This window comes from Mesocricetus auratus, unplaced genomic scaffold (genome assembly GCF_017639785.1).
Source record: "Mesocricetus auratus isolate SY011 unplaced genomic scaffold, BCM_Maur_2.0 Super-Scaffold_100006, whole genome shotgun sequence".
NCBI classification, from domain to species: Eukaryota; Metazoa; Chordata; class Mammalia; order Rodentia; family Cricetidae; genus Mesocricetus; species Mesocricetus auratus.
Window position 1 is genome coordinate 91,532,308 of NW_024429190.1, and position 27,952 is coordinate 91,560,259.

The 27,952-nt window shown below is 47.8% G+C and overlaps 1 protein-coding gene across 1 annotated transcript in view; it reads left to right on the plus strand.

Annotated features, from left to right (window-relative positions):
• The window catches only part of Tspan14 (tetraspanin 14), a 57,031-nt gene extending 29,767 nt beyond the window's left edge, over positions 1-27,264 (plus strand). The window contains exons 3-9 of the mRNA XM_040747661.1: positions 15,189-15,239; positions 16,990-17,136; positions 18,761-18,931; positions 20,621-20,746; positions 21,898-21,942; positions 24,109-24,228; positions 25,614-27,264. Coding sequence (XP_040603595.1) covers positions 15,189-15,239; positions 16,990-17,136; positions 18,761-18,931; positions 20,621-20,746; positions 21,898-21,942; positions 24,109-24,228; positions 25,614-25,685 — 732 coding nt within the window. The 3' untranslated portion in view covers positions 25,686-27,264. The remainder of the gene's footprint in view (positions 1-15,188; positions 15,240-16,989; positions 17,137-18,760; positions 18,932-20,620; positions 20,747-21,897; positions 21,943-24,108; positions 24,229-25,613) is intronic.
• Positions 27,265-27,952: the final 688 nt, after the last annotated feature.

Below are 27,952 nucleotides of genomic sequence, written 5' to 3' on the forward strand. Positions count from 1 at the left end.
CCTTATGGCGTCATGTCCAGGCGATTTATCTCTGTGGACTTAGGGGTTTTCTGCCCTAGAGAAATAGGGTGGACTGCATTGGCATGGTCTGCTACCTCAGACGTTCCTGTGCTCAGACAGTCTTTCACCAACAGCTTCATCTTATTTCCTACCGTGGGAATTGCTGGATCTCAGTGTGTGTGTTTGCTTCCTGCCACTATGACAAAATACCAGAGGTGGTTAACTTAGGAAGAGCGAGGAAGGGAGTTTTGGGACACTTTAAGAGGTTCCATGATCACCTGGACTGTTTATTTTAGTGTCTGGTGGGGTGTCACATGGCACTGATGTAGACAGATGGCAGTAAATTGCTCTCTTCAAGGTTAGGAATCAAAAGAGGTGAGGCGCGGCCTAGAACCTCAGTTCCTTCATAAGCATGCACTCAGTGATCTGCAGACTGTAGTTCTTAGTCACAGAGACCCATGCTCCATTCTTGCCTTGTATTGCAGGGCTTCTCAGGCCTGCAGCTTGCTCAATATGGAGACCCTCTGCTCCCTATTTTCCCATAAAGGGCCCCTACCTTACCTGTGTGACTTCCGACTTGACCGTTGACTCATCCTAATTGCTGCAGGTGACACAGTATGTTCATTGTCATGGCCAAGTCCCTGGTCGCCTCTGTCCTTCAGAGACTCCTTATAACAGATTCAGGGAGTGCTACTCAATTGCTTGCCACTGGCAGCACCAAACTCAGAAACAGTGGAGTTCAGGGAATCCGGAATTGTGGCAAGCCTGTTGGATTGAAGTATGCAGTAGTATTTTAAGGGTTTTTGCAGACTTGGCAGTTAGTGTATGTGGTTGAGCAGTAATCATTTTTGTTAGAGAGCACTGGGGCAGAACAGGAGAGAACAAACAGAAAGAGTTGGAAAACGCCCTCGTAGATGGCAATGGAAGTGAGAGGCCGTGTCCCTTGGTGTTGGCCACCACCATTGTTCCTGGCAGGAATTCACTTTTCCTGAGCAGGACACACCACTGTGGAGGGAGGCCCATGCATTGAAACTCACAGAGACCTGGGAAGCTCACAGTTCAGTGAGGAGACGAAGCCAGCCTCCTCTGGGCCCCTGGATACAGTCTGGCCTCCTTCCTGAACTTAGTGACCTTGAAAAGCCTGGTGTTCTCGTTGAGAAACATTGATCTCAGCTGCCTGTTGTCTGCCTTACAAGACTTCAGGAAAAGGAGAAAATGGCATGCTAGTGTATATGGCTTCCAAGTTTTCTTTTTTTCGATGGAGAAAACAGAAAAATGTAACAAGCTTTGTGTTTCCATCATCTGACTTCAGAAATGAACTGTTCACAGCTGGTTTTATTTCATTTTCATCCCCACCCTCTCTTGGACTACTTTGAATCAAAGCCTGGATCATTTTCTACACTGAGGAATTGTTTGTGTTTGTTTTGTTTGGTGGGTTTGACTGCTCAATAGGCCAGCTTGAGTGTGCAGATGGCAGCTGGTGGTTCTGTGTCCAGGTTGAGGTGTGGGGACACACTAGCTGTAACTGAGGTGTCTGCCCCATTTAGCATTGTTCCCACAGTCATTTTCTTTACTGGACACATCCTTGTATCACTCAACAATTTTTTTCAGTTTTTTTCTGGCTTTGAGGCTGGGATTCCCAGAAACCATTATCCACTTCGTAGGATGTGGATGCTGCTGACTGGAGGTGGAGGAGAATTTGGGGCTTCATGAGGTTCTCTACTCAGGGATGATGCAGAAAGTAGCTCCTAGCCAGCCTACTGTTTTGAGCACACCAGCACTTTTTAACCACCCCCCCCAATCATTTTTTGGGTTTTGCTAGACATGTTTCTAGATCAGAGTATCAGTTCAACTCAAGGAAATGCAAATCAGAACCACAGTATGATATTACCTCACACCCACTAAGGTGTGATGCCTTCCTTTTCTCTCTCTTTTTTTAAGCAGAAAATAAATGTGGATATGGATGTAAAGAAATCTGTGACCTTGCACATTGTTGTCACGGAAACAAGTGATGAGCCATAATGGTGAACTGATGTTACTTCAGGTTAACAATGAAATTGCCATGTGCTCCAGCAACCCCACTTCTGGGTATATACTAAGGAGAATTGAGAGCAGACTGTCAGATGTTTGTACTCCAATATGCTTAACTGTATTCACCATAGTCAAAAGGTAGAAACCACCCGAGGCCACTGATATCAGTGGATTAGGAAGTGTAGCATATGCGTGTCAGGAGAGCCTTAATCACTCTGGGGCACATGCTACGGTGTGGATGAACATTTAGATCATTATATTAAGTAAAATAAGGCAGATACAAAGATAACAATTTGATTCTACTTACAGGATAGATACCGTATGGCTCAGAGTAAATAGAGTAGAACAAGCATAGAAAGAGGAATTTGGTTGCCAGGAGATGAGCAAGTTAAAATGGGAGGGTCATAGTTCATTTGTGCTGCCATTACAGATTACCTCCAGCTGGGTCATTTATAACCAACAGAAGTTTATTTGGTGCATGGGAAGTCGTAACATGGTGGAAGTATCACATGGGTGAAAGGTTTAAAGAACACAAGGGGGGGCAAATTCAGCCCCCCTCTCTCCCCCCCTTCAGTGGTGGGGATGAGCTGGGGTCATGTGTGTGCTGGGTAAGTGCTTTGCTACTGTGCTTTGTCTGCCTCCTTCACATTCAGTTTTATATCAAGCCCACTCCAGCAGTAATGAATTAATCCATTCATCCTCACAACCCACTGTCCTCTGAAAAGCCCCACTTCTCAATACTCTTGAAATGGGGACAAAGTCTCAAGCACATGGATCTTGGGGTACACATCAGACCATAGCAGGAAATTGTTGTTTAAGGAGTCTGGTTTCCATTTTGTAATATAAAGAGTTCTCTGGATGGTTGGTGGTAGTGGCTGACTGTAACATGTTGTCTTCCCTGCCAGCCGCCTGGGCCCTGCCGAGCTGTCTGAGCACCCAAATAACACACAGGACACTATATTAATTATGAAGCTGTTGGCTGTTTGCTTGGTTTCTTACTGGCTAGCTCTGACTTAAGTATTTAACCCATAATTATTAATCTAAGTAGTTCTCTTACTGGAGAAAAGGGTCTGGACCTCTTACTCCTCTGGCGGCCTACATTGTGTCTGCCTGTGTCTCTTTCCCAGAATCCTCTTCAACTCCTAGTCCCACCTATCTTGCTTTCATATTGGCCAACAGTGCTTTATTCAAACCAATCAGACACATATTTACAGAATGACATCTCCCAATATCTTTTCTGTCTAAAATAAAAGAAAGATTTTAACTTTAACATAGTCAAATTATATATAACAGAACAGTTATTAAGCAAGAACTATAGTTACAATATTTTGTCCATTAACATTTAGTAAGATTCAAAGAAAATATCATCTGTCCTATCTTTGTGAGTCTAAAGTCTTGTATGTAGCTTATCTTTAATTATAACTAAGGAAAACTATAATTGTAACTATCTGTCTTCAACTCTATCAAAGACCACAGAAGGATAATATATAAACACTAGAATTGACAGAGACATTTCACTACCTGGACAGTTACCCGAAGTTTCTCTGTAATGTTGGGGCATCCATCTTCAGCCCATAGGCCACAATGTGTCGGAAGACTTCTCAGCAAAGCAGGAAATTTAAAACTGTCCATCTGCATTGGCAGTCTGTCAGTCATTTTTCTGTGTCCTGCAGAAAGTCTAGAAGACTCTTCCATGAAGCAGGAACTCTTTAAGACTGTGCAAATTCAGTAGTCACTTTCCTGTGGGTCCTGCACGTCCAGTTTATACAACAACAGTCAAACAGTCTAGGCAAGAGCAGTTTCTTTCCCAAATGGCTAATCTTGCCATATTGAAAGCAAACTCCATAACGAGTCTCTTTGATGCCCATATCTTCCTCTTAGACATAATTGATGTGCCAGGAGCAGACATTTCTCATTGTCAAGAAAAAACCCTAAACCATTTTAAATGTCATTTTCTGAAGGTCTTTGAAAGGTTTGAAGACTATTTATCTATCTCAAATATATCTCTCTATATGTAGAAAACCAAACTAACCTAACTAAAAGTTTTGACTATTATAGGTAACTATAATCTGTATTTGATTATATATTACATTCTATCTATCTATCTATCTATCTATCTATCTATCTATCTATCTATCTATCTATCTATCTATCTATCTATCTATTTGAGACAGGGTTTCTTTGTATTGTTTCGGAGGTTGTCCTGGAACTCGCTCTGTAGACCAGGCTGGCCTCGAACTCACAAAGATCTCCCAAGTGCTGGGATTAAAGGCGTGCACCACCAACACCTGGCTCATATATTACATTTTCAAAAGAGCTGTATAAACACAATATCCAAACAAGAGGAGAAATATATATATCACAAAAATTGATCTTAAATTTGTATCAATAGATGAAAATCCATTCCAAGACAAAGTATTCATTTCTATATCACATTTCCTTTTTTTCTTTTAGAAAGAGATTGACTGTGATCATTACCATTTAAATAAAAACAAAATTTTATAAACAATATTTGGGAAATTGGACATTGCTCATTCCAAACTGCTTCCTGTTGATAGGGGGCACTGTCCATACCATGGGGATCATGACAAAACACAGAAACCTGTATAAGTCCTTGTTTTTGTGGTCTGCAAGGCTGCATCATCTCAGCTGACTTAGATGTTGGAACACCTGGCCCACTGCTTCCAGGAGTCTTGCTTCATCAAACCACAGAAGCCTGGAAGGAATCCACAGCTTTCCATTTTCTGTGGAAACATAAACAAAATCTCCTTTTTTCAAGTAACCTGTCCTTATGTTTAAATTTAGAAGTCAAAGCATTTTCAAAATATATAAATTGGATTAATTTAGCAGCATTTATAATCAAGTATATTTAAGCAGTTGTTCCTTCCTTAGCCACTGAACAATTGAAAGACACAATAGTACACAGTATCCAGACTATCTGTGTATTTTCCATCTTTACGTGGCTTATATTATTCAATTTCTTTTACCTTTATTATTTTTTTTTCTCTGAGACAGGGTTTCTCTTTGGAAACCTACCTGCCCCTGCCTCAGGAGTACTGGGATTAAAGGCGTGTACCATCACACCCAGCTACTCTCTTTGTGTATATTTTCTTCCCCAGTTCTGGGATTAAAGGCGTGTGCCAACAAACCCAGCTACTTTATTTTAATTTTTCCAATATCTTGTTTCTTTTACTATCCCAAGTCTACCTATATTTTTCTTCATCTGAATCTGACTTGGCTGTAAAACTTTGTGTGTGTGTGTGTGTGTTTTTTGTTTGTTTGTTTGTTTTTTTTTCTCCACAAGTCTTATTTGCTAAAACCTCGGCTGTTTAAATTGCAGTTTTTTCCAAGATGTCAGGCATAAGTTTACCACACTGGCAGAAGTCTCTGCTTGTCTCTAGCAAAACAGAGCCCACCTGAGAAAAATGCTGCTAACAAGAAGCTGTGCGTCTCTCTGGTCTCTTGTTTCTAAATCCCTTTTAATCTTTTGTCATTGTACATGGAAATTCATATCCCACATGCTGATACCATCATACTCCTCTGGTGGCCTACATTGTGTCTGCCTGTGTCTCTCTTTCCCAGAATCCTCCTTGACTCCTAGTCCCACCTATCTTGCTTCCATATTGGCCAACAGTGCTTTATTCAAACCAATCAGACACATATTTACAGAATGACATCTCCCAATGGCTGACCCTATTGAGACGTACTTAAAGTCACTGAGCTGTATGCTTGAACTTGGTTAAAGTAAAATCTTTGTCATGTGTGTTCCATAACAATTTACAAAGAAATATCTCATTTTAGCAGGCAGAGGAAGAGAAACTGGGAGAAGCAAGGCTGGGGGAGCTGTGGACTGCCCTGCCTTTGCTCACACACAGCCCAGTTCAGTAAAGAATGTACCTTGTCCTGGGTTTGCATCCTGAATGCTCTCAGGGGTATTATCTGCAACTCAGGATGGCTTTCCTCATAAGCACTGACTGTAATCTCCACAAATTCAGATAAAGCCCTTGCCTAGATCTACTTCAGAGACAGATTAAAGGTGAAGACTCCATCCCTTCTAAACACAGACATCAGGCCTGTGCTACACCACAAGGAGAACCTTCTGCCTGTCTTTAGTTTAAAAAAAAATTTAAAAAAATAGTACCCTACCGTTGACAATCTTGGTGACTTTAAGTGTGAGCCATGGCTGTCTGGCTTGTCAATTAGTATCTGGTCATGAATGCGCAGCCTTGTTTCTGAGTGAGACCATGGAACAGGAGCCATGAGCATCTAAGTCCTCTCCTTCCACATGCCTTGTATGTGTAGCATGAACATAATGTATAATCTGAGTCAAGAATCTCAACAAGGGAGAGGCTATTGATATTTTAACAAATGAGCTCCAGTCTACTCTGGCACACCAGGACTGCCCTACTTCAGAGAGACAGGAAGAAGCCTGGCAGAACAGCCCCAACTCATCCCCTAATTCATGGAGAATTGGCCCTTTTCCCAGTGAGCACTGGCCATGTTGTATGAGACTCTGGCCTGATAACAGCTTGTTTTCCAGCTTCTATCATGTGTGCTCCCCCCCCCCAACTCAGATAAGCTCTCATGTAGCTGTGGATGACTTTGCATCTCAGGACTACTGTCATGCATGTTTTATGTGGTGCTGGGGTTGAACCCAGGCCTGCATGTCTGCTAGGCAAGCATTCTACTACCTGAACTACATCTCAGCTCCTTTGCTTCCATCTTTTAAATGATGCATGTGAGAAGAGTCCATTGTTTTAAGAATGACACAATGTAGTTTTGTTTCCACTGCTGAGATATGGTACCTCTTCTTTCAATAATTATTGAGGGGCTGGGAAAGTTGACTCAGTGGTTAACAGCACTGGCTGCTCTTCCAGAGACCTTAGTTCAATTCCAAATCGCCCAAATGGCAACTCACACTTGCTTGTAACTCTAGTTCCAGAGGACGTGACACCCTCACATAGACTCATATGCAGGCAAGTCACCAATGCCCATAAAATAAAAATAAATTTAAAAAAGAATTATTGAAGGAACCTTTGCAATTGCATGAGTTCCAGAAGACTATACACGGCATCCCAGGATATCTTGCATTTCTCATCCATGCTGTGGTCCCATGTCTATAGGTGTGTGTAGTTTAATGTCCTCGTGGTCAGTATCCTCATAATCTGCAGGCCTACATTACCACACCAGTGTCACTGGCGTAGAACATTTGGGTTGCCACACAGTGTTTCTGGTTGTATTTTTGTAGGAACTCTCATGTGAGACATTTAGGTTGCTTCAGCTTTTCACTGTTCTAGATAAGGTTGTAGAGACTAGTACAGATTTATGTAGTATAGATCCTTCCCTGTAGGAAAGGGAGGGAAGTTATTGCTGGAATAGATTCCCAGGAGTGAGATTAAGTGGGTCAGAAGGTGTGTACATTGATTTGACCTGGCTGACACTCTTACACATTTACAATCACTTTTCCAGAAGGGTTGCTCCAATGCACAGGAAGTGAGTCTGCTTATCTCTTGGCATAAGTAGGAGTGTGTCTGTTCTCAGATTCAGTCTTGCCAAGGCAGAGGGCAAGGACCTCCCTGTCAGGGACTCCCCTGGAACTAAGGTGTGGCTAGGAGTATTCACCTCTGTATGCCTCAGCCGTGTGCAAAGCTGAGGCCATTAGGGAAGTTGTGGAGAAAGGCTGTTCCTCATGCATGGTGACTAGTGCCTGACATTTGGTTGGGACATATTCACAGATCCACAGGGCGCTTGCCAGTCCGTGTGTGTGTGTGTGTGTGTGTGTGTGTGTGTGTGTGTGTGTGTGTGTGTGTGTGTGTGTGCGCGCGCGCGCGCGCGCACGTCTGTCTGTCTGTCCATCCGTCCACATCTTTTGTGCAAGCATATCACTGGCATGGCGACTCTTTCAGAGGTCTGCCTGCTGTGTGGGAGTGCCTCAGTGTACTACTATTTTGTTTTCTTTCTTCAGAAATCCCTCCTAAAATTTCTGTTGAGCAGCCAGGGAGAGGTTTGAGAAGATAAATCACTCAGTGCCAAAGTAAGGACTGGGCTTCAGATCCCCAGACCCACATAAAAACTGGGCAGACACTCAGAAAGCAGATTTCTGGGTCAAGGTGGCTGTCAAGGCTAGATGAGTCTGTGAGCCCTGGGTTAAGCAAGCAGGAGACCCTGGCTCACTCAGTAAAGAAGGTGGAGAACAAGGAAAATAACCATGGCAGCTCTGGCCTCCTCATGGCCCTCTCCTACAGTCTTAGTGTTGGTTTAGCCCTGGCCCTCACCCCCTTCCTTCCTTCCTGTCTGTCCCTGCCCTTTACTCCCAATCTCCCACTTCCAGTTCATGGCGTGTGTTCTTTTCCCCACACCCCTTCCTTGAAAACCTTTCATTTTGTCTCACCGACCTCCTCTAATTTCCTGGCTTTAGTGTATATGTAATTGTTGGTGAAACCCCGCAATGATTTTCATCGTGGCTGAGCAGTTTATGCTACCACCAGCATTGTGTAAGTGCCCCTGTTGCCTCCTACCCTTATCAGCCAGCACTTGGCTTTCTTCATACTAGTCACTCTAACCAGGTGACATGAAATCCCACAGTGGTTTTAATTCACATTTCCCTGATGCCTTGTGATGTTGAGCATTCAAACAAACAAAACAAAACAAAACAAAACAAAACACACATATTTACTGGGGGGAAGAAAAGGCAGACCTTTAATCCCAGAACTAAGTAACCAGAGGCATCTTGAGTTTGAGGACAGCATGATCTTCATGGTGAGTTCTAGGTGAGCCTGAGCTGCATGTTGAGACTCTGTTCATTCAGTTCATTGTCCTATTGATTGATGGGTACTTTGAGTGCCTGCCTGCCTTCCTTCCTGTTTTTGAGTGTTTAGTTTTTTTGCAGCTCTATATATTAACCTAAACCCCTTAGTTTAATGTAGCTGGCAAAGATTTCTCTTCCATTCTGTAGGCTGTCTGTTCATTCAGTCTGTTGTAGTTGCTGCTGCTGCTGCTGCTGGTGTGTGTGTGTGTGTGTGTGTGTGTGTGTGTGTGTGTGTGTGTGTGTAAAATTCTTGCTTTACTTGTGTCTCAAAGTGTTCTCCATGCATTTCCCTTTCTCAGTGTGAACTGTGTTCTATGCAGAGGGAGACACAGGGTTTGATTATGTATCTATGACTGTCCTGGAACTCTGTGTAGACCAGGTTGCATTCAGATTCCAGAGATCTGCCTGCGTCTGCCTCCTGAGTCTGGGAATAGGTTTGTGCACAACAACCCACCCAAACAGTCTCTATATGTGTCCTCTGCTCCTTTCCACACCATCCTACTTGTTTTCCTCAGCATTTGTGGCATCTGTCTTCAAGTCTTTGCTAATCCTGTCTTTGCTGTTATTCTTTTGTCCCTTACATTTTTATTTCTGCCACCTTGTTACAGGTCCTCTTTTTTTCTTTTAGACATTTTTACCTGGGTGCCAGGTAGTTTTTCATGAGAATATTCTTTCATGACAGCATGGTGTTATAAAATGCTTTATTATAGGCATGTGTCATTGGGTTATTTACTGTTGTAAGCTGTTAAAATCTGCTAAAATAATACAAAAGCATAGCAGAGTTAGAGATACCCAGAGTTTATGTGGCTGAACTAAAGGAAATCCTGTCTTCATCCATAATTCCAGATGGTTTTAATGTGATAGTTTAGTGCTGGGCTTGGCCGCCTGTGGCCTGCAGGTCAGACCTGGTTTGCTTGTTTTGCACATGATTTTCACTGGAACACAGCCACATCCATCCATTTGTCTAGCATCCCTGGCTTCTCGAGGTGTTCACAGCCAGTGGAAGAGTTGCTGGAGCTCGTGGAACACACAGATCTGTTTACTGTTTTGCCCTGGTATAGGAACCTGGATTTCTCCCTATGTAATCGGGGGCAGTGAAGGCAGAGATTGTCGTGCTAGGTGCTGCCCAGAGCCTCCCATGGATGACTGTTCCTCTGGTGCCTTTCCTTGACTTGAGATTACTGGGAGGGACTTGAGTTATCAGTGTCACAGTGGAAGCTACCCCAGTCCTTGGCCCTTGTCTGGGCCCCTTGCTAGGTCCCCTGCTGTGCTGCGGAGGGCACATCTGCTTCTCGTTCACTGCAGTAGCCACCCATCCGGAGGGAGGAAAAGCTGGTGTGTGATGACTTTGTGACTCCGGGCATGGTGCCTCCCGCCTTGGGCCCATTTCCCCTATAATGAGGAAGCTGAGGAAACCAGGCCCAGCCTCCCCCTGGTTCTTTGACCTTTCAAACTTCCCTTGAGAAGTGGTTCTTTTCAGACTTTAAAAATGGGTGTTTATTTTGTTTCTTATTAAGGGTGTGTGTGTGTGTGTGTGTGTGTTTTCCATGGTGTCCATGTGGAGATAAGACGGCAAGATAAGACGGCAACGTTAGAGAGTCTTTTCTCCTTCCACTGTGGGATCTGGGGATCAGATTAAGTCACCAGGTTTGCAGGTCTTTACCCTGAGATGTTTAGTCAGCCTTCAGCTAAGACTTTTAATATGGGGTTGTTTGAAAAGAGATTCCTTGCTCTCTTTAGAGCTCCAGGTTTCCCCATTCCTAGTGGGTAGGGCTGCATGACCCCGTTGGATATACTATGATTCAGGGCTCAGCCCACTGGGTGGACTTTGAAGACCAGGTTGGGTTTAGGGCAGCAGTTCTCAACCTGGAGGGGGGGGGGGAAATGACCTCATAGAAGTCACTTAAGACCATCTGAAAGCATAACTGTTTACATCACAATTCATAACAGCAAAAATTAGAGCTAATGATGCAGCAATGAAAATAATTTTATGTTTTGGGGTCAGCACAACATGAAGAACTGTATTAAAGAATTGAAGCCTTAGGAAGGTCTGTGCCTCCTGGAGGCCAATCTGACCTCAAGTTTAGTTGAATTGTAGGCATTTGAAGGAGTTGCAAGCATCTCTGGTACTCTGTGAACTCACCTTGGGATTTTCTGTCCTGGCAGGACTTAGGTGGCAAAGCATAGGCATTAGAGGTGCTTGATTGTCAGTCAGATGAGCCCCAGGAGTGAATGGCTGCTCAGAGCCTCGGGATGATGGTGTGGTTTCTTCCCGCCCTTGTTCTCTTCCCTGCCTTCTGTCCACATCCTTCCTGGCTTGTCTTCCTGAACTCCGCATCTCCTGTTTTCTCCAGAAGCCGAAGCCGAGCCTCTGGAAAGGGGACCTTTTTCTAGGATACTAGTCTGTTTGGGAGCTGCTGGGGGCATGCTTTCTCCATGCTGGGACGAGCCACCCGACAAAAGCACCTGAAGAAGAGAGTTTTATTCTGGCTCATGGCTTGAGGGTACAGTTTTTCATGGTGGAGGGAACATTAGGGGGGTGGTCACAATCAGGAAGCAGAGAGATGAATGCTGACACTCCCCTCCTTTTTTCTTTTTTCAGCCTAGGACCCCAGTCGGTGGAATGGTGGTCTTATGACCTCAGTTTAACTTCTTTGGAAACATTCAGAGATAGGTCCTCTATTTGATTCTAATTATGCCAGTTGGAGATTAAGATTAACCATCACTGGGGACATACAGTGTCTTCAGTGCAGCAGGTGTGTGTGTCTGAGGGGTTGCTCTGGTAGCCCTTTGGGCCTCGACTCTGCCTGAACCCATGAGAGTAGGGCTCCAAGGTGTAAGCAGATTCCATTAGTCTTTGACCAGTCCTTCCAGCCTACCTGCTAGGGGGCTGTCTCTGTCGAGAAGGTCCCAGACTTGCAGGAGATCCACTTGCTAGACTCTTGTAGAATGAGCCTGGACCCTGGGCTTCTGACCTGTGCTGTGTATTCAGTCCTTTCTGGACACCATGGTGTTTCAGGGGCTTCCCTTGTGCTTGCTCATCTCTGAGATATCTACAAGGAGACCCAGGGCCTGGTTCTGAGCATCAGCCTGAGTTAGTGAGTAGATTGACCAAAAACCAGAGCAGATCCTGAAAGTGTTGCCTTACTAGTGCTAGAAAGACAGGATGTCTGGAGCCCACAAGAGTTGCCTAAGCGCTTACACATGTGCTTAGAGCAGTTGTGCAAGGTTGAATCCTGGGTGGCTGCTCTTGACCCGCTTGAACTTTCTCCTCCTCCCATCTAGCAGGGTTTAGATGCTCACACTTTTAATGTGAGTCTATTTTGCTTGGGTAAGTACATTTGAAGTGGGAAGACACACTTTTGATCCAGATGTTTTGAGATGGCAAGATCCACCTTTAGTCTGGGCCACACCTGTGCTGGTAGCCTATATAAGGACATGGGAGAAGGGAGCTTTCATTCTTTGCCTGCTTGTTCTTGCTGGTAGGTCCATTCCTTCACTGGTATTAGAGCCCAGCCTTGTAGACTGAGCAATTATTGTATTCTTGGACCTTCTGTTTGTAGACAGCCATTGTTGGACTAGCTGGACTACATTGTTGGACTACAGCTGATAATGCACTCTAATAAATTTCCTTTATACATAGATGTATCCATTTGTTCATTCTGTCAGTTCTTTTCCCCTACAGAACCCTGACTAATGCAGAGGGGCTTGTGTTGTTGTTGTTGGTGTGTATCTGCATGCGTGCTCTTTTTAATCAGCTCACCCTAGGGAAAGTAGCCAGAGATTTTCATTTAATAACCTAAGCCCTGGAATTCCTTGAATTACACTGTGAGGTTCTTGAACCCATTGTCGCAGTGGAACCTCTTAACTCCTGTAATTGCTTCTGAATCTCTACGGAGACTCTCAGAGAGATCCTTCTGCTCTGCTTGGGACGTAGACTCCAAGAATGCACCTTCTTAACACCTGGCTGTGTAAGTCATTTGTTTGAAGGTTTTGCAGCCTAAGACCTCTATGGAATTCTTTCTCGTTGGGCCTGTCCATCTTCTGTAGGTGCTGCTCACTCTTCTGTCCCTGTGGGTAGTGAGATAATATGTAGTCAGGGGTAGAGATGTCCAGGCAGGGGTCTTAAGTCTGTCGCCAGCTAGCAGTGTGACCTCAGACAAATGGTTCTACGTTTGTTCTGTATCTGTGTGGGAATTCCGGGGAGGAAGTGATAGGTGTGCCACTTACTCCTGGAGTTAAGTGCGTTCAGAAGCAGGTCACTTCCTTTGTCTGGTCTTCCCACAGGCTTTTTGACCATAATTGGTCTGCAGAGTTCCTGCCTTCGGCAATATTCATTCTCACAGTGATTACATTCCATTCGGTGTTCTAAGTAGTCTACACCTGAGGGATGATGTGTGTAGGTTTCTCAAGGGACTTTGAGGATCTGAGAATTTTGGTATGCACAGGGGGTATTAAGGCCAGTCCTTGGATACCAATTGACAGTGGACCTGTAAACGATGGTTCTGTTTATTTGGAGGCCTGGGAAGAGGTGGATTATGGAATCAGAAGGAAGACTGGTCACGAATACCCTTAAGTTTTGAAGGTCAAAACAAGCAGAGGGTGCCAGTTGGTGAATATGAGGCCTGTTTCCTCTTGTGGGTTCTCTTCTAAATGTCTAGGGCCCTGGACACAAGGAGATGGTAGACGTGAGACTGGGGAGAGCTGGTGGTCATGGGTGTGGGTAGCATTTGAAGCTGTGTGAATTCTGCCCCCCCCAGTGTTCCAAGGGTCTTTGACTGTTAAGTTTACCATCATTTAGTGGGGTCTGATAAGGAACTTATAAGTGGGCAAGGGGGAACAGCCCCAAGCTGTGTTTGCTTGGTGTCTCTGAACCTGATTGAAGGAGAAGTAGGAATGACCAACAGTGACCTTACTTCTGATGAGGTCAGATGAGAAAAAGGCCTCCACTCTGCTGAAAGAGGAGTAAGCCACTGGTTACCTTAAGGAGTGGTATGGTGGCCTGCTGGTTTGCTTCCCATGCCATTATGAAACGAGTGGGGGAGAGGGGACGTAGCGTCCAGGAGAACAAAGAGCTTATCTACTAAGAAGTCACTGTGGCATGGGATGGCTCAGAGAACTAGTCCTCAAGGTTGAGGGTGCTTACCAGTATCTGCTTTTGAGAAGAAGCACTGAACAGATGAACCAAGGCTTGGGAGGAGCCCTTCCCTCTGCCATGCCTTTTGGTCTTCTCTTACTCTGGGTGCCAGCGTTATGCTTTATAAAATGGAGATGTTGGAGTTCTGGCCTGGCTTCATCTGTGAATGCTGACTGAACCAGCCGTGGTAAGCTTGTGAGCCCTCACAGAGAGACAACCAATATTAAGCCCGTGTACATTTTGTGACAGTGATCTGTGATCCAGAGAACACAGAAACCTCCCAGGGTTTTTATCACAGGCCTTTCCTTCCTGTCCCAGCCACATGGGTCTGGTGTTGAAGAAAAAAATAGGCAGAGGTCACCTAAAGCTGGAGAATGCCATGTGGAAAGTTGAGTCACAGAGGAACCTAGCTAGCACTGTTACTTACTGTGAGGTCCGGATAAATGGCATGGAAATGCCAGCATGCTGGAAAGCAGCGAATAGGGAAAGACCAACAGCAGAACAGGCAGCTCCATTTGCAGACATGGGGCATTTACTTTTATATGGGGGCCGGGAACCTGCTCTGGTTTAGGACCATGTGGTGCATTTGGGTGAGTGAGCCCCTGTATGAGGGAGGTTGAGGTACAGTGCCTCTCTTGTGCTCACTGTGGCTAACCTTAGTTCATCACCTAAGACCCCACTATTTCCCCATCACATGTGTGTCATGCTGTGTATAGTTGTGATGCATAGCTCTGGCCAGTGACCTGAGTAGTTGCTTGTCCCCGTAGGGTGTCTGAATCCTATAGTCTTGCCTCACAGCTGGCCTGACCCATGCAGGTGTCAGCTGGGCCCGAGGCCTCTGATAACCCTGGCAGTCATCAGAGTACAGTGCCTTGCATACTGACGTGAGTTGAGGGTGAGTGTGGGTAAGAAGGAAGGAACAGCCTCTTGTCAGCACTAGGCTGTCTCTCCAGGACTGATCTCAGAATCTCTGCCTTGACTCTCTGGTCATGCAGCCATCTGGGGGTAGAAACCAGCCACCAGCCTTTCTGGGGAGATAGGTGCCGCTTATCTGCAATCTCTATGTCTGTCCCTTTTCAAGGTATAGAGAGCCCCTGTCATCTGCAGGAATCAAATGCCACCCTGGACAGGAGACAAGAATGTAGACTTTATTCCTAGTACTGGTTTCTGACCTCTTTTTTCTCCTTCCTCCCTCCCTCTACGCCTGCTCAGTTGGCTGGAGTTGTCTTCCTTGGAGTCGGACTATGGGCATGGAGCGAAAAGGTACGTGGAACCTCTGCCCGGGCCCAGGTCCCAGGCAGCCAGTCCAGAGCCATTGAACTTGAATTGTTCCCCCTGTCGCCTGTTGAGTGGGCACTAACTGTGTAGTGAAGGCTTGGTAGCAGTTTAACCTCAGAAAGAACGTGCCTCTAAAGGTTGGCTCTGCTCCCAGAGGTCATGCACAGTTAGGCCAGTACTGGAAGAGCAACCCCAGGATGTGGCAGCTGTGCCCAAGGCAGGCCTGGGGCTTCCTCCTAGCTCTTTCTGTTATTTCTGGGAACAAGTGAGCAGGTCTCTGAGCAGAGTCATGTTTACTCCCCAAGTGCTTGTCTTGGCCCACAGGAAAATCGAGTAGAGCCTGGTTACCTGCCCCTGGCTTGTAGGGGAGGAGGTGTGTCTTTTCTTTAAGAATCTGTGTATTGCTTCCTTGTGTGAGAGGAAGGAGAAGCCAGCTCTCGCTGTGAAGCTAGACCAAGGGGGCACTTGGTACTCTAGGAGCTCAGAGCTGCAGGGGCGAGATGGAGTCGGTCATGGTGCTGCCCGTACCCTAGGTTAGTGCTAGTAGCTTAGGGGGGAGAGCTGTAATTCTTACAGGAAGGAGGAGCAAGGGGGACCCGAAGCTGAAGCACTCCTCTTCTGTGGTGGAACCTTTTGCTGCTTTTCCCAGAGAAAGGAAACAGAGCTATCACGTGATGGTCTTAGGAACAGAATGAGGTCAGCTCTTCAGCCTGGGCACCCTTCAAGGAGGTCTGTGAACCCCTGATGGCAAAAACTACAATGCAGTGTCTCTGTCCCAGTGACCTGGAGGCAGCAGCCAGGGCCTCGTAATGCCACCATGTGGCTGTATTTGGGACTGCAGTAGGCTTGACCTAGATGAGCCCTGATCTTGGAGCTACCTCCACAGCTGCCTGTTCTGGCAGCCCTCCCCCCCTCACCTTTGAATTCACAGAATCTATCTGTCAGTTGTGGTTGGTACTAGTTACAATAATAATTTTTAAATATTACATAAATACATACATGTTCTAAAATTTTTTACTGCTTTTTTTGGTGTGTGCATATGTAGTTATGTATTTGCATGAGTAGAGGTAAAAAAAAAACCTACAGGAGTAGGTCCCATGCTCTCCTTCTACCATGTGGGTCCTAGAGATTTAACTCAGGTTACCAGACAAGGCAGCAAGTACCCTTACCTGTTGGGCCACTCAATATTCCCTTACCATATGTATTTAATTAAAAATGAAAAACCAATTCTTATTTGTCCCTAGCTTCCTTCCACTTGTTAATTGCAAGTACAGCCAGTGGTTCTCTTTCAACAGTGTTTCTAGGATGCTTCCATCATAGAAAGTTCTATGGGCAACACTCTGTCATCCATCTACCCTTGCTGGGTGTGTTTCCTCAAAATGCTCAATTTGAGGCTGCTTTTAGCAAGGTTAACCACAGGCCATAGGACTCCACTCCTCTGAGGCCTGGCCAAGGTACCCTACAGGCCATGGAGAGCGATCTGGACCTGGGGCCACAGGAGCCCCATCCTCAGTGTGGCCTGTGAACTTCAGGGGAGGGTCTGGGTTCTGAGGCGGATAAGGGTACTAACTAGACTCAGGGCTCTAGGACGTGGGCAGGAACGCCCTCCGGCCTGGCTCTTCAGGACAGGACTGAGCCTTGAGAAGCAGGCTCCTGCCCTAGCTGCTGACAGTTTGCCCCGGGCCCTTGGTCCATCCTAGGGACACTACTACCTTGCATTCTCTGCCTCTTCCAGGGTGTGCTGTCCGACCTCACCAAGGTGACGAGGCTGCATGGAATCGACCCTGTGGTGCTGGTCCTGATGGTGGGCGTGGTGATGTTCACACTGGGCTTTGCAGGCTGTGTGGGGGCCCTACGGGAGAACATCTGCCTACTCAAGTTTGTGAGTGGTCCTGGAGCTGAGGGTGGGGGGCCGTGGATGTGGTGGGCCAGGGGTGTGGGCCGACATCTGCTTTCCGGCCCAGGCAGAGAAGCAGAGAGCAGTCTTCTTCTTTTTTTTTTCTTCTTCTTCTTTTTGGTTTTTCTTTGTATTATTATTATTATTTATTTTTAAGTTTAAATTTAGATTAGAAACAAGGTTGCTTCACAAGTCAGTTCCAGGTCCCTCTCTCTTTCCCTCCCTTCCTCCCGCGCCCTCCCCCCCCCCCCCCATTATCCCCTCATTTCCCCAGGGAGGGTGAGGCCCTCCATGGGGGTATCCATAGTCTGTCATTTCTTTCAGGGCAGGGCCTAGACCCTCCCCCAAGAGTTCAGGGTGAGAGTGCATCTCACATTGTTGGATGGGAGTCCAAAGTCCATGTGTATACTCGGGATGAGTACTGATCTACTGCCCAAGGCTCAATAGATTCCCTAGGCCTCCTCACTGACACCCACATTCAGGGGGTCTTGATCAGTCCCATGAGAGCAGTCTTCTGAACCTGCTGCCTCACTGAAGGGAAGATTTTGGGAGACAAACATGTTTCATGACCCACACCCCATAGGAGGAGCCTGCTGATTGTGGGGATTCTACTCACCTTAGCTTTATATTTATAGCTCCCCTTAGAAGTTCTAAAGGGATTGTTTGCTGTCCACCTTTGCCCTTCCTGGCTAAGATCAAACAGGGTTGCCAGTAGCATTAAGAAATCATTTCCCTCCTCCTGGGTGTGAATCTGTTGGATGCACAGGGTACAGTTCTTAATTTTCTAGCAGAATATTAATAACTACGAGTTTAGTTTTATATTTAGATACTGCTTCCTTTTTAAATGTATTCAGTTAAAATTAAATAGCACCTGGTGAGGAAAACACTCTTATTTTCTTCATGATTTATTATCTGTTGAGTTTATTAGGTCAGGCTTTCTTCATTTGAAAAGCAAAGCACACATTTCCTAGTCCCCCCCCTTCAGAATACAGAGTTTTGCATCTCACTTCCTCGAGGGCAGGCTGAGTGCACATGTCTGTGCATGCCTGCGTTCTTGTCTGCTTTCTCGGGAAGGCTCCTGCACGTTTCCTAGGTGTGGCACGGCTTCTTAGGGTCCTTTATGGCTGGGAGAACACAGACCTTTCAGGCCACAGACAGAGCTTCATCTGTGGCACAGCGGCTGCATGCCTGTAGCTGGGCAGCCATGTTTCTAGAGGTCTGCGTGTGGCTGTGATCCTGCTCACACATGCAGAGTGGGTACTGATGACACTGGGACCTCCAGAGTAGCGGGAAACCCTGCAGGGAGCTCACGTGTCCTGTGTGAGTTACGCTGCCTCAGACAGGCTCTGTGCCTGAGTCTCAGTGTTTTCATCCTACAGTGGGAGTGAAAGATGAGATGTCTAGGATGGATGTGTGGAGGGAGGGGTGGGAGCAGAGAGTGTCCCAGTGCAGGCTCCATGTGGAAGCAACTGACAGAGCTTCGCTTCATCAGGTGGGGGAGGGGAAGGGGGCGGTGAGGTGCTGTGCAGCGGGCGGTGGCCCTGGGTGCAGTGGGGTCCCTGGGCTGGCCAGGCTGCTGAGGTGACTCCGCCCCTCTTGTGCCATGCAGTTCTGCGGGGCCATCGTGCTCATCTTCTTCCTGGAACTGGCCGTGGCTGTGCTGGCCTTTCTGTTCCAGGACTGGGTGAGGGACCGGTTTCGGGAATTCTTCGAGAGCAACATCAGATCCTATCGGGATGACATTGATCTACAGAACCTCATCGACTCGCTCCAGAAAGCTGTAAGCTCTGCCCCTCACAGACCTCCTGCTAGAACATGCCCTTTGCCACCTCTGGCCACTCCGGGGTGCCCCGCAGCTAAGAGGGCAGCGAGGCCTTCTCTCCTCTGATCTGACACAGCATGGCAAGGAGGTCAGCACAGCCGCAGTCCTCCCCATGGTTTTGGGCCCTGTGGGTGTTGAGGGTAGAGCTCCTCCCCCTAGACTTGTGACTCACCACAGGAGCTATTCCTGTCTCCTTCCTCCCTGGGACCTTTTCTTCTTCCTGTTTGAGAAGGGCAAACTGCCTGGAGGAAGCCTTCTCAGATGGAAGATGTGACCTCTCACTTTCCCAGGGGGTTGAATAAGCAGGCTCAGGTTGTGTCCCTCAGTCTTCCTGCCCCTTCCCCTGCCTGCTCCAGCCTCTAGGATGAACCCACTCACTGCCTGCCACAGTGGCCTGTTTGATCTGCCTCTCCCAGAAGCTTGGTTTCCGAAATGTCTTTTCTATGGAACACTTGGTTCCAAAGAGAAACCAGAAAGCACTAAAAATAACTGGCCCACTGTTATTAACCAAAACTTGTTTGCCCTGTTGCATGTAGCCTGGGGTCCAGTAAAACCCATTTATGTGACCAGGGGGCTCCTGTGCCTTGTTACTGACTGGGGAGAATCCTGTGTTCTAGACCCCTTTGGATGGCCTTGCTGCCCTGTCTTTGTTCTGTCTCTGTCTTTTGTAGTCATACGGTGTGGTCTGCTAGTCTCTAGCACGTTATTCTGAGTTTTCCTAAGGGATGTGGTCTTCCTGCTGCCTGTCTCTGTCTCTTGTGACAGGGTCTTGCTGTATAGCCCAGGCTACCCTCAAGCTTACAAGTGTCAACCTCCTGATTATTGAAATTAGGGGAATGTTTGTGCTCTGCCATGCTCAGCTCCAGCTCCTCTTTTCCTAAAAATAAAGAGGGATCCAGTAAGTTCTAGGGCTTGGGATGAACCATTAAAGCTTCTTGCATAGTGGAGGAGCGTGGATGGGCAAGATGGATTTTTACTAGAAAAGTTGGATGTGAGGGGACAGAGATTACTGTTGCCTTTGTTTTGGCTACTGCTGTCACCGGGCCAGCATCACAGGTAAGTGTAGGGAACCTGGTTCTTAGTGGGTTGGAGCCGCACCTTTGTAGGCTGATGAGGGCTTGTTGTCAGCTGCACCATGTACTGCAGAGTGGAGGGCGAGGCTGCAGGGCAAGGCTGGAGTTTCGTGAGTTGCTGTTGCTGTTCACCCTCGTCCTAACTCACCCCGTCAGCAGCTATTTTACATAAGAGGCCAAACAACTTAGTCAGGGCCACCATGGCCAGTTATTAGGGGGAAGGCTTGTTATGCAGTGTTGCAGTGTTCTCTAGATTAGGAAAGGGGTGCATCAAAGAGCCTTTAAAGGGGAAGTAGGTTCAGCGTGGCTGGGACTCTGTCAAGGAGTGACTGGAACTTTGCATGCTGGGGCCTAGACTGGATCTTAGCCTGCTGGGGCCTAGACAGAGGAGATAGCACGGCTCCTGTTTCCTTCTTAAAGGGTTACCGTTTGTTGGGGTTATTGAGCATCTCCTTGGGCCTTGGTGTCTCTGTCTGAGTGGTGGGAAGATGCTTGTCTCTGCCATCCTGAGATACTTGTGTTGGGTGAGTGACCCTGGCCTTCCTCATGTGGTTCTTGGCTTTTGTGATTTCAGAATCAGTGCTGTGGGGCCTATGGCCCTGAAGACTGGGACCTCAACGTCTACTTCAACTGCAGCGGTGCCAGCTACAGCCGAGAGAAATGTGGAGTCCCCTTCTCTTGCTGTGTGCCGGATCCCGCGGTGAGTGTGTGTCCCTTCTGCAGCCCAGCAGCTCCTGCCACTCCCAGAGCCTTCCAGGCTGCTGCTTTCCAACACATGCGTGGAGGGTTGTGCATTCCCTGTTCCTCTCCCACCGCTTCTCTGGTCCTTGCAACTCTGAAATCCTGTGCACACATTCCGGAAAGCTCTTAGGGTTGCACCTTGGCTCTGTGTTGGGTAAAGAAGGAGGCTTACCTCCTTTCGTACTTTATCTGCAGAGTTGACTCAGTGCCCAGAAGCTCACGGGGATTGTAGGGTTATACAGTCCATGTGGGGGACAGCAGCTCCGCGGTGAATTATTTTCTAGCAGCTTCTTCAGCTGCTTTCATTCCTATCTAAGGCCTAAATCCTTGGGGTTCTGGAAATTGAGCACTTTGAGTCACCTGTCAAGAAAGACTGTGTTCTGCTTGAGTATTGATCAGGCCTATGCAATCTTTTGTGTAGCTCTGTGATGCCTAGCCACAGCCTCTGAGAAACAAGCCTCCACTCTATTACCTGGATAGGATCCTGAGTGTGGGAGAGGCCATTTGCTGAGGTTGCACAGTGATGTCTGAGGTGTCCAGGGATGTTTGAAACACAAGGGTGTTGAAAGTGTTGGTGCAGTGAGTGTAGCCAGTGTGCTATCACCCCTTACAGGATACATTCCTAGGCACCTCAGGGCTTGCTTCTTCCTGGATCTATCTCCTTAAGACTTTACCACCTCCCAGTAGCAGCACCCCATGGACCAAGCCTTTGGGGGTATTCTTCCCCTAACCTCAAACATGGTACAAGAAAGAAAAGTATAATATTTTGTGTTGTAAAAGAATTTGTGTGAAATTCAGATCCCAGTGTCCTTAGTTCCTGAAAATATAGCCAAGCCTGATTGCCTATGTGCTGTCCAGGCCTGTGATCCTGCTGATGAGGCAGAGTGAGTCCTGGTTCTGTGTCTATAAGTTTGCTGCTAAACAGCCACAGAAGCAGCTCACTGACCCCTGTGCTCGCCTGGAAGGGGAGCTGGCAGTTGACTGCAGGGCGTGAGCTGTGATGGACTTTCTGCATGTATTTCCTGTCTCTGGTTGTGATTTTTTTAGTGCCTCTTACCACCAGGTTTTTGACAGGACAAGAATGACTTAAGTTTTCTGCTTTTCTTACAGCAAAAAGTTGTGAACACGCAGTGTGGCTATGATGTCAGGATTCAGGTAAGAATACCAACACAAAGCTTCAAAGAGTTCTAGTGAACTGTTTCTTAGGTTTTAGTCTTGTGGTCTAACCTACTGCTGTAACAAAAGTGCCAATTGGAATAGGGAGACAGGAAGGTTCAGTTAGACGGTCACATCTAAGCCTGAAATGAGCTAAGTCTGTGTCTGTGCGAGCGCGCACGCGCGCACACACACACACACACACACACACACACACACACACAGAGAGATTTAAAACCCTTATACCACTAAACCTATCACTGCATTAGTAATAGTGTGGAATTGGGAACAGAGTTATCTATTATAAGGGATTGCGGATAAAGCTTGTGAGGTGCGTGACCCCAAATGGAGGCAGAAGCAAGAGGGAGCTGCCTGGACTAGGTGGGACTCAGAATCCAGTGCTTCTTTCAGACCTCAGTGAGAGGGAGGGTTTGGGGATGATAAGGTGGCCAGAAAGGCGCACCCCGCCCTCACCGCAGGCTGTTCTCTGGTGGCTTCTGTTGTAAAAGAGGGGTATCAGGCAATGTAGAAATCCCCCTTCTTAGCCATGGACACTAGAACAGTCTATCTGCATCTTTGAAGTCTTTCATTGACCTTAGTTTCACAGTGACAGGCTATTTGTTGAATTCACAAGCTGAAACCTAGTCCCCAGTGAAGGCATGTCCTCATGATTGAGATTACTGACCTTGCTAAAGGGCCCAGTAGCACCTGGAGAAGAGTGGCTTAGCGGTGAAGAGCACTGTTGCTCTTGTAGAGGACCCAGTTTGGTTCCAGCACACATGCAGTGACTCACAGCCACCTGCAAGTCCAGTTCCAGAGGATGGGTGCTGCCTTCTGGCCTCTGCAGGCACTGTATACACTGGGTACGAAGACATAAATGCAGCCATAATGCTTACACACATAAATATATCTTTAAAAAAAATCCCAAGAGCCTTCTGTCTCTTTCGGTATGTGAAAATTTGGTGGGAAGACATTGTTTAACTGGAACGCAGCACCAGGCGCACTCTACCAGTGCCTTGGTGTTAAGCTTAAGCCTCTACAGTGTCGAGGAAGAAGTCTCTGGTGCTTTAGGCCACTATGATGCTTTGTCTTAGCATCCCAGACAGACAGAGCCGGGGAGAGGCATCTGTACGGAACCCAGCTTTCCTGCTAAGAATCTCATCGCTATGTGGGGCAGTGAAAACAAAATGTAAAAACAGGAAGGCTCAAATGACAGACAGGCATTTATTTTCTCACAATTCTGGAGCCTAGAAGTTCCAGATGAAGCTGTCAGCTGAGTTGACTTCTTCTGAGGCTGTTTGCAAAGGATCTGTTCCAGGCCTATATCCTGGGCTTGGAATCTTCTCCCCTCTTCATATGGTCTGTCTCTGTGTACGCCTGTGTCCTAGTCTCTTGCATGGACAGCTGTCAGTTGATTAGACTGCATCCTGATGGCCTCAGTCATCTGTAAAGACCCGTCTTCACGGTTCAGGGGGGAGCAGTGATGGCATGGGGGAATCTCATAACGCCCCTGACATGAGTTAATGTTGCATCTGTGTTGACATGGAGGGAGTTGGTGGGGAAGAAACTGGGGCTGATTGTCACTTAGGAGGTAATGAGAATAGGGTGTGTGCTGTTACAGGGTCCCCAGACTCTGATTTTCCAGAAGGATTGGTAGAAGGGGAGCTGGCTGACTCTGTCTCCCAGAGCCATGTTTGTGGGAACCGCTGTCCTTTCTTCTGCCCACTTCTTTGCGAAAGCTTGGGATCCCTTTCCTCACTTGTACCTTGAAAGACATACATTTCCCAACTGGATATCAGGACATGATAGCTAAAATTCAAGGCTAAGCCATGACCCCAGGTCCATGTTTCTGACTGTAGTGCCCTTGCATGTCTCCAGAATAAGTTCATCTGTGGCTCTTCTCAGAGAAGAACTAACAGTCATTTAGTTAGGTAGGTGATAGAATAGCAGCTTGCCCTGGGAGAGGCCTGGCCTGAATCTGGAGTGTGTTTCTCAAGCAGGGTTTCTCTGTGGTTTTCGTTTAGCCCCCAAACCCACAGCATCTGTGTGTTGTGCCTTGCCCTGCCCCATCCAGAACCGGGCTCTCTGGGGGCAGGGCAGGGCAGGGCAGGGCAGGGCAGGGATCGTGCGTGCTCAGGCTGAGGCCCCTGTGCTGTTTCTCTGCAGTTGAAGAGCAAGTGGGACGAGTTCATCTTTACGAAAGGATGCATCCAGGCTCTGGAAGGCTGGCTCCCCAGGAACATCTACATTGTGGCCGGCGTCTTCATTGCCATCTCACTGCTGCAGGTATGCCCCAGAATTCAAGCACTGGGCCCTTAGCACACGTGAAGGAATCTGGCCTAGGAAACAGTGTCCCAGGTGCATGTCCATGAATATGTATAGTACGGTGGCACCTGTGCATGTTGCAGGGTGGACCCAGGATGGGCTGTGGCTCCTCTGTCCCCCAAAGTTGGCTACCTGAAGGAAGACATTTGGGGCAGACAGACGGGACAGCTGTGACCCTCTCTGGAGGGCCCAGTAGGCTTCATATGGTATCGCCTGTGTAGTGGTCAGGATAACTGGAGTGCATGGTCTGTAACTGTCACCTCTTTGGGATCCTTCCCTTCTGGTAGACTGAAGTAGGATTTAAGGAGGCATTAGGTACTCTGGCATGGGAGGTGACTTTCCAGTTTGCTGGGACAGGACTTCATGTCCCTGTCCCCTGGCTGGACTTCTGGAGTCTTCCCCTCACCACAGAGGCCCTTGTGACCCACTGCCCTTTGTGGCTTAAAGCTGTACCTATTCATTTGAAACAGATTTTTCATGTGAACCGCATTGGTGGCCTAGGGGTGAATGGGGTGGCTGATGCCCACTGGAAAAATCTAAGAAAAGTCAAGAACCCAGTTCTGTTGGGGAAACTGCCGGTTTTATTAGGGCCCCTGAGTAAGAGGCACCGGCAGCCTTTGAGCAGCTCTGGGACAGTGGAGGCTGTGTTTCCACAGAGAACACGCGTCAGCCTTGAAGAGGTGGCTGGGGTAGAACTGGCTGCAGCCACGTGACATTTCTTTATTTTTTCACTCTGCCATTGTGTCGGGTGACTACAGAGTAAGACTGGAGAGAAGCTTGTGGGAAAGAAAAGTTTGTGAAGTGGGCAGAAAAAGAAGATTTCAGAGAGACCTGCTTCAGTTATGAAACGTACAACTTAGAAGGGGGAGGAACCAAGCACCCCTCCAAGTTTAGGTAGAAAAGCCTCACCCGTCCCTCATGACATTCCAGCCTGCTAAGGTCAGGGTATGTCTGCAGACTTCAGGGTCATGGCTGCGTGACTATTTTCCTGGGGATCACGCCAGCACGTGGCTGGTTCTGAACAGTTGGTGTTATTTTTCAGTTTGACCTAGAGCTCAAATCTGTGGGTCTCGCCTGTGATGTGCGGCGTGTTCACTCCCTGGAAGCAGGTTGAGCATCTGTTTTGCTCTGTGCCTCCTGCTCTGACCTCTTCCATGCTTGAGGGATGCAGCAGCCTGTCCTGGGCTCCTTTCCATGGGCTGGGCTAGGTCTGGCACCTTGCTCAAGCTCTGCCTGCACTTTACCCATGACCTGGCAGGGTAGGTGAGGGAGTCCATGTAGGCAGTCTCCACCCGCTCTCCTGCTCCCTGCCCTGTGGGGCCACTCACCTTTGCCTTTGCTTTCAGATCTTCGGCATCTTCCTGGCGAGGACCCTGATCTCAGACATCGAGGCAGTGAAGGCAGGTCATCACTTCTGAGAAGCAGAGGCAGCAAGTGGAGCTGAGCCACACGTGGAGGTGAAGCCACCCACAGCCAGACCCCAGTCTTCGGCATCAGTGTGACGTGACCTCTCTGTTTCCTCTTGCTGGTGCTGAAGACGAAGGCCCCTTCTCATCTGCCCATACTTGACATGGCATCTCTGAAGGGGTTTGCCCAGAGACAGAGAATGTGTCTTCATGTGGAGTAGTAACTCTGAGGACAGATGGCTCCCGTGGCTGCAGGGAGGGCTTGAGGACCCTCTTGGAGCCCATGAGCATCTGCAGGCCCCTACTCACTCAGTAAGGCTTAGGTCCATGCTCAACTCTTATGTTATGTGGGTGGGGCATTTGTGCTGGACCAGCAGGTTAAGGACAACTTCTGCATCCGTCGGATCAAGCAGCATGAGGAGGGATAAGTGATCAAGTGGGTTCCCGGGTGCCAGCAGGGTTCATGGTGGTGCAAACATGCCCCCGGCTTGCAGGATCCTCAGCCGTGTCCAAGTGAAGTAAGCCTGAGCCAGCCATAACTGGTCCCAGGGAAGCATCTCGCCACTGCCTTCCACGCCTACACTGCTCTCCCAGGGTAGAACAGCCTGTGTCTCCATAGCATTAAAGCCTGCTGAGAGCCAGCTCTCCTGTCTTAAAGTGTGTAAATAGTTTATTTATAGGGAAGAGTGTTCCTGCGGCATGTCTTCATTGCCTCTCTCCGGCACTCCTTTCTCAGCAGCCTTACCCAGTGTCTGGGACCAAGCTGTCCTCTTCCGTTCCCTGAGTGTCTCAGGAACCAGCTGTGACAGCCTCTCCCTCTAGTCCACATTCCCTCCACGCACCCCTGCTTGGCTTCACTGTCTTCTGGTCTCGGTGCTACTGAAACTGCCACCAGAACTTGAATTCTGATTGACCCTTTCTCCCTACTGCCCTCCAGGGAGCCCAAGGTCTCGAGTTAGCTGGAAACCAGGTTTCCTCTCATGACCACGTGCAGCTAGTGGCCCAAAGTGTGCTGTCCCTGGAGGGCGACACTCTGCAGCCAGGCCCCTGTGAGCCAGACACCAGGTGCTGTGTGGAAGCTCAGCACGTCTTATTTTAACTCCCGTGGTGACTCCTCCACGAAGACACTGCTCCTCTGCCATGGGCACACTGTCAGTGCTGTTCTGGGGCTGCTCTTGAAAATGATGTGTGTCTTAAGTACTGGATCCTCCCGAGGCACGCTGGGTGTCTGTCCTCCTTGGGCTGGGCTCCTCTCTAATGCTTCTGTGTAGCTGGTGTCTGTCCTCACCGTTCAGGGGTTGAGTGCCTACCTTCAGTTACTTGCCGAGGTGTACATTCTAGTGTGGTGTATACTGGTGATACTGGTGGGTGTGTGTTGATGATGGTGATGATGATGATGATGATGATGATGTTATAGTTTTTTAAATCATTCTCTATAGGCTAGAGGAAGAAGAATGCTTGTGTTTTTAGGAAGTGTGATAACTTCTCTTTGACCTGCCAAACTCTTTTATGGAATATATCTTTATATTAATGCTGTTGTTTGGGTTATTTTTTGTTTGGAATCACTATTAAAAAAACCAAAACACTGTAAGCATTTTGGTGGTAACTTGAGCCTGTGAGCCGCGTGAGGCATCAGTTGCCGCTGGTTGAGGCGCATCCTGACAGCTTGCGTGGATCCTTCACACACACCCTGCGGTTGAAACTGGGTGTCTCATGCATTGCTACCCTCAGCTAGCAGCAGGAACTGGAAAGGCTTCCTTCCCATGACTCAGGGAAGCATTGCTCACAGTTATCACGTTCTAGCCCTGGTAATTGTGCCCATGCAGGCGAAAGTGCTCAGAGGGCATGGTTCCCGACAGACGGGGTGCTGCCGCATGAGCTTTTGGAGGGTTTTCTGTGCTGGGCGGTGCAGGATCAGACACTTCCTTCTCTGAGAGAGACACTTTGGGGGCTACTGATGCAGCGTGCGGGCTGCTCTCCTTGGAGAGCTCCTCAGCAGAGGGAGGAAGCCTCTGTGTCTGCATGGGGAGCCACTTGATGACTCCCTGGTTGACATTCCTCCACTCTGACAAGAGAGGGGTAGAGAATGTGCATTCCCATGGGTGGGCCTTTGTGTCAGCATTATACTTCTCTGTCCTTGAAGGCCATGGGTACCGTGTTGTCAGCCTTCTGTCACTGTCATGATCTTAGTTGAGATGCTTGTGTTGATTATATCCAGAAGGATGCTGGTGTGCAGGAACTGTCCTTCATCCTTGAAGGCACATACATAAAAAAGCTGT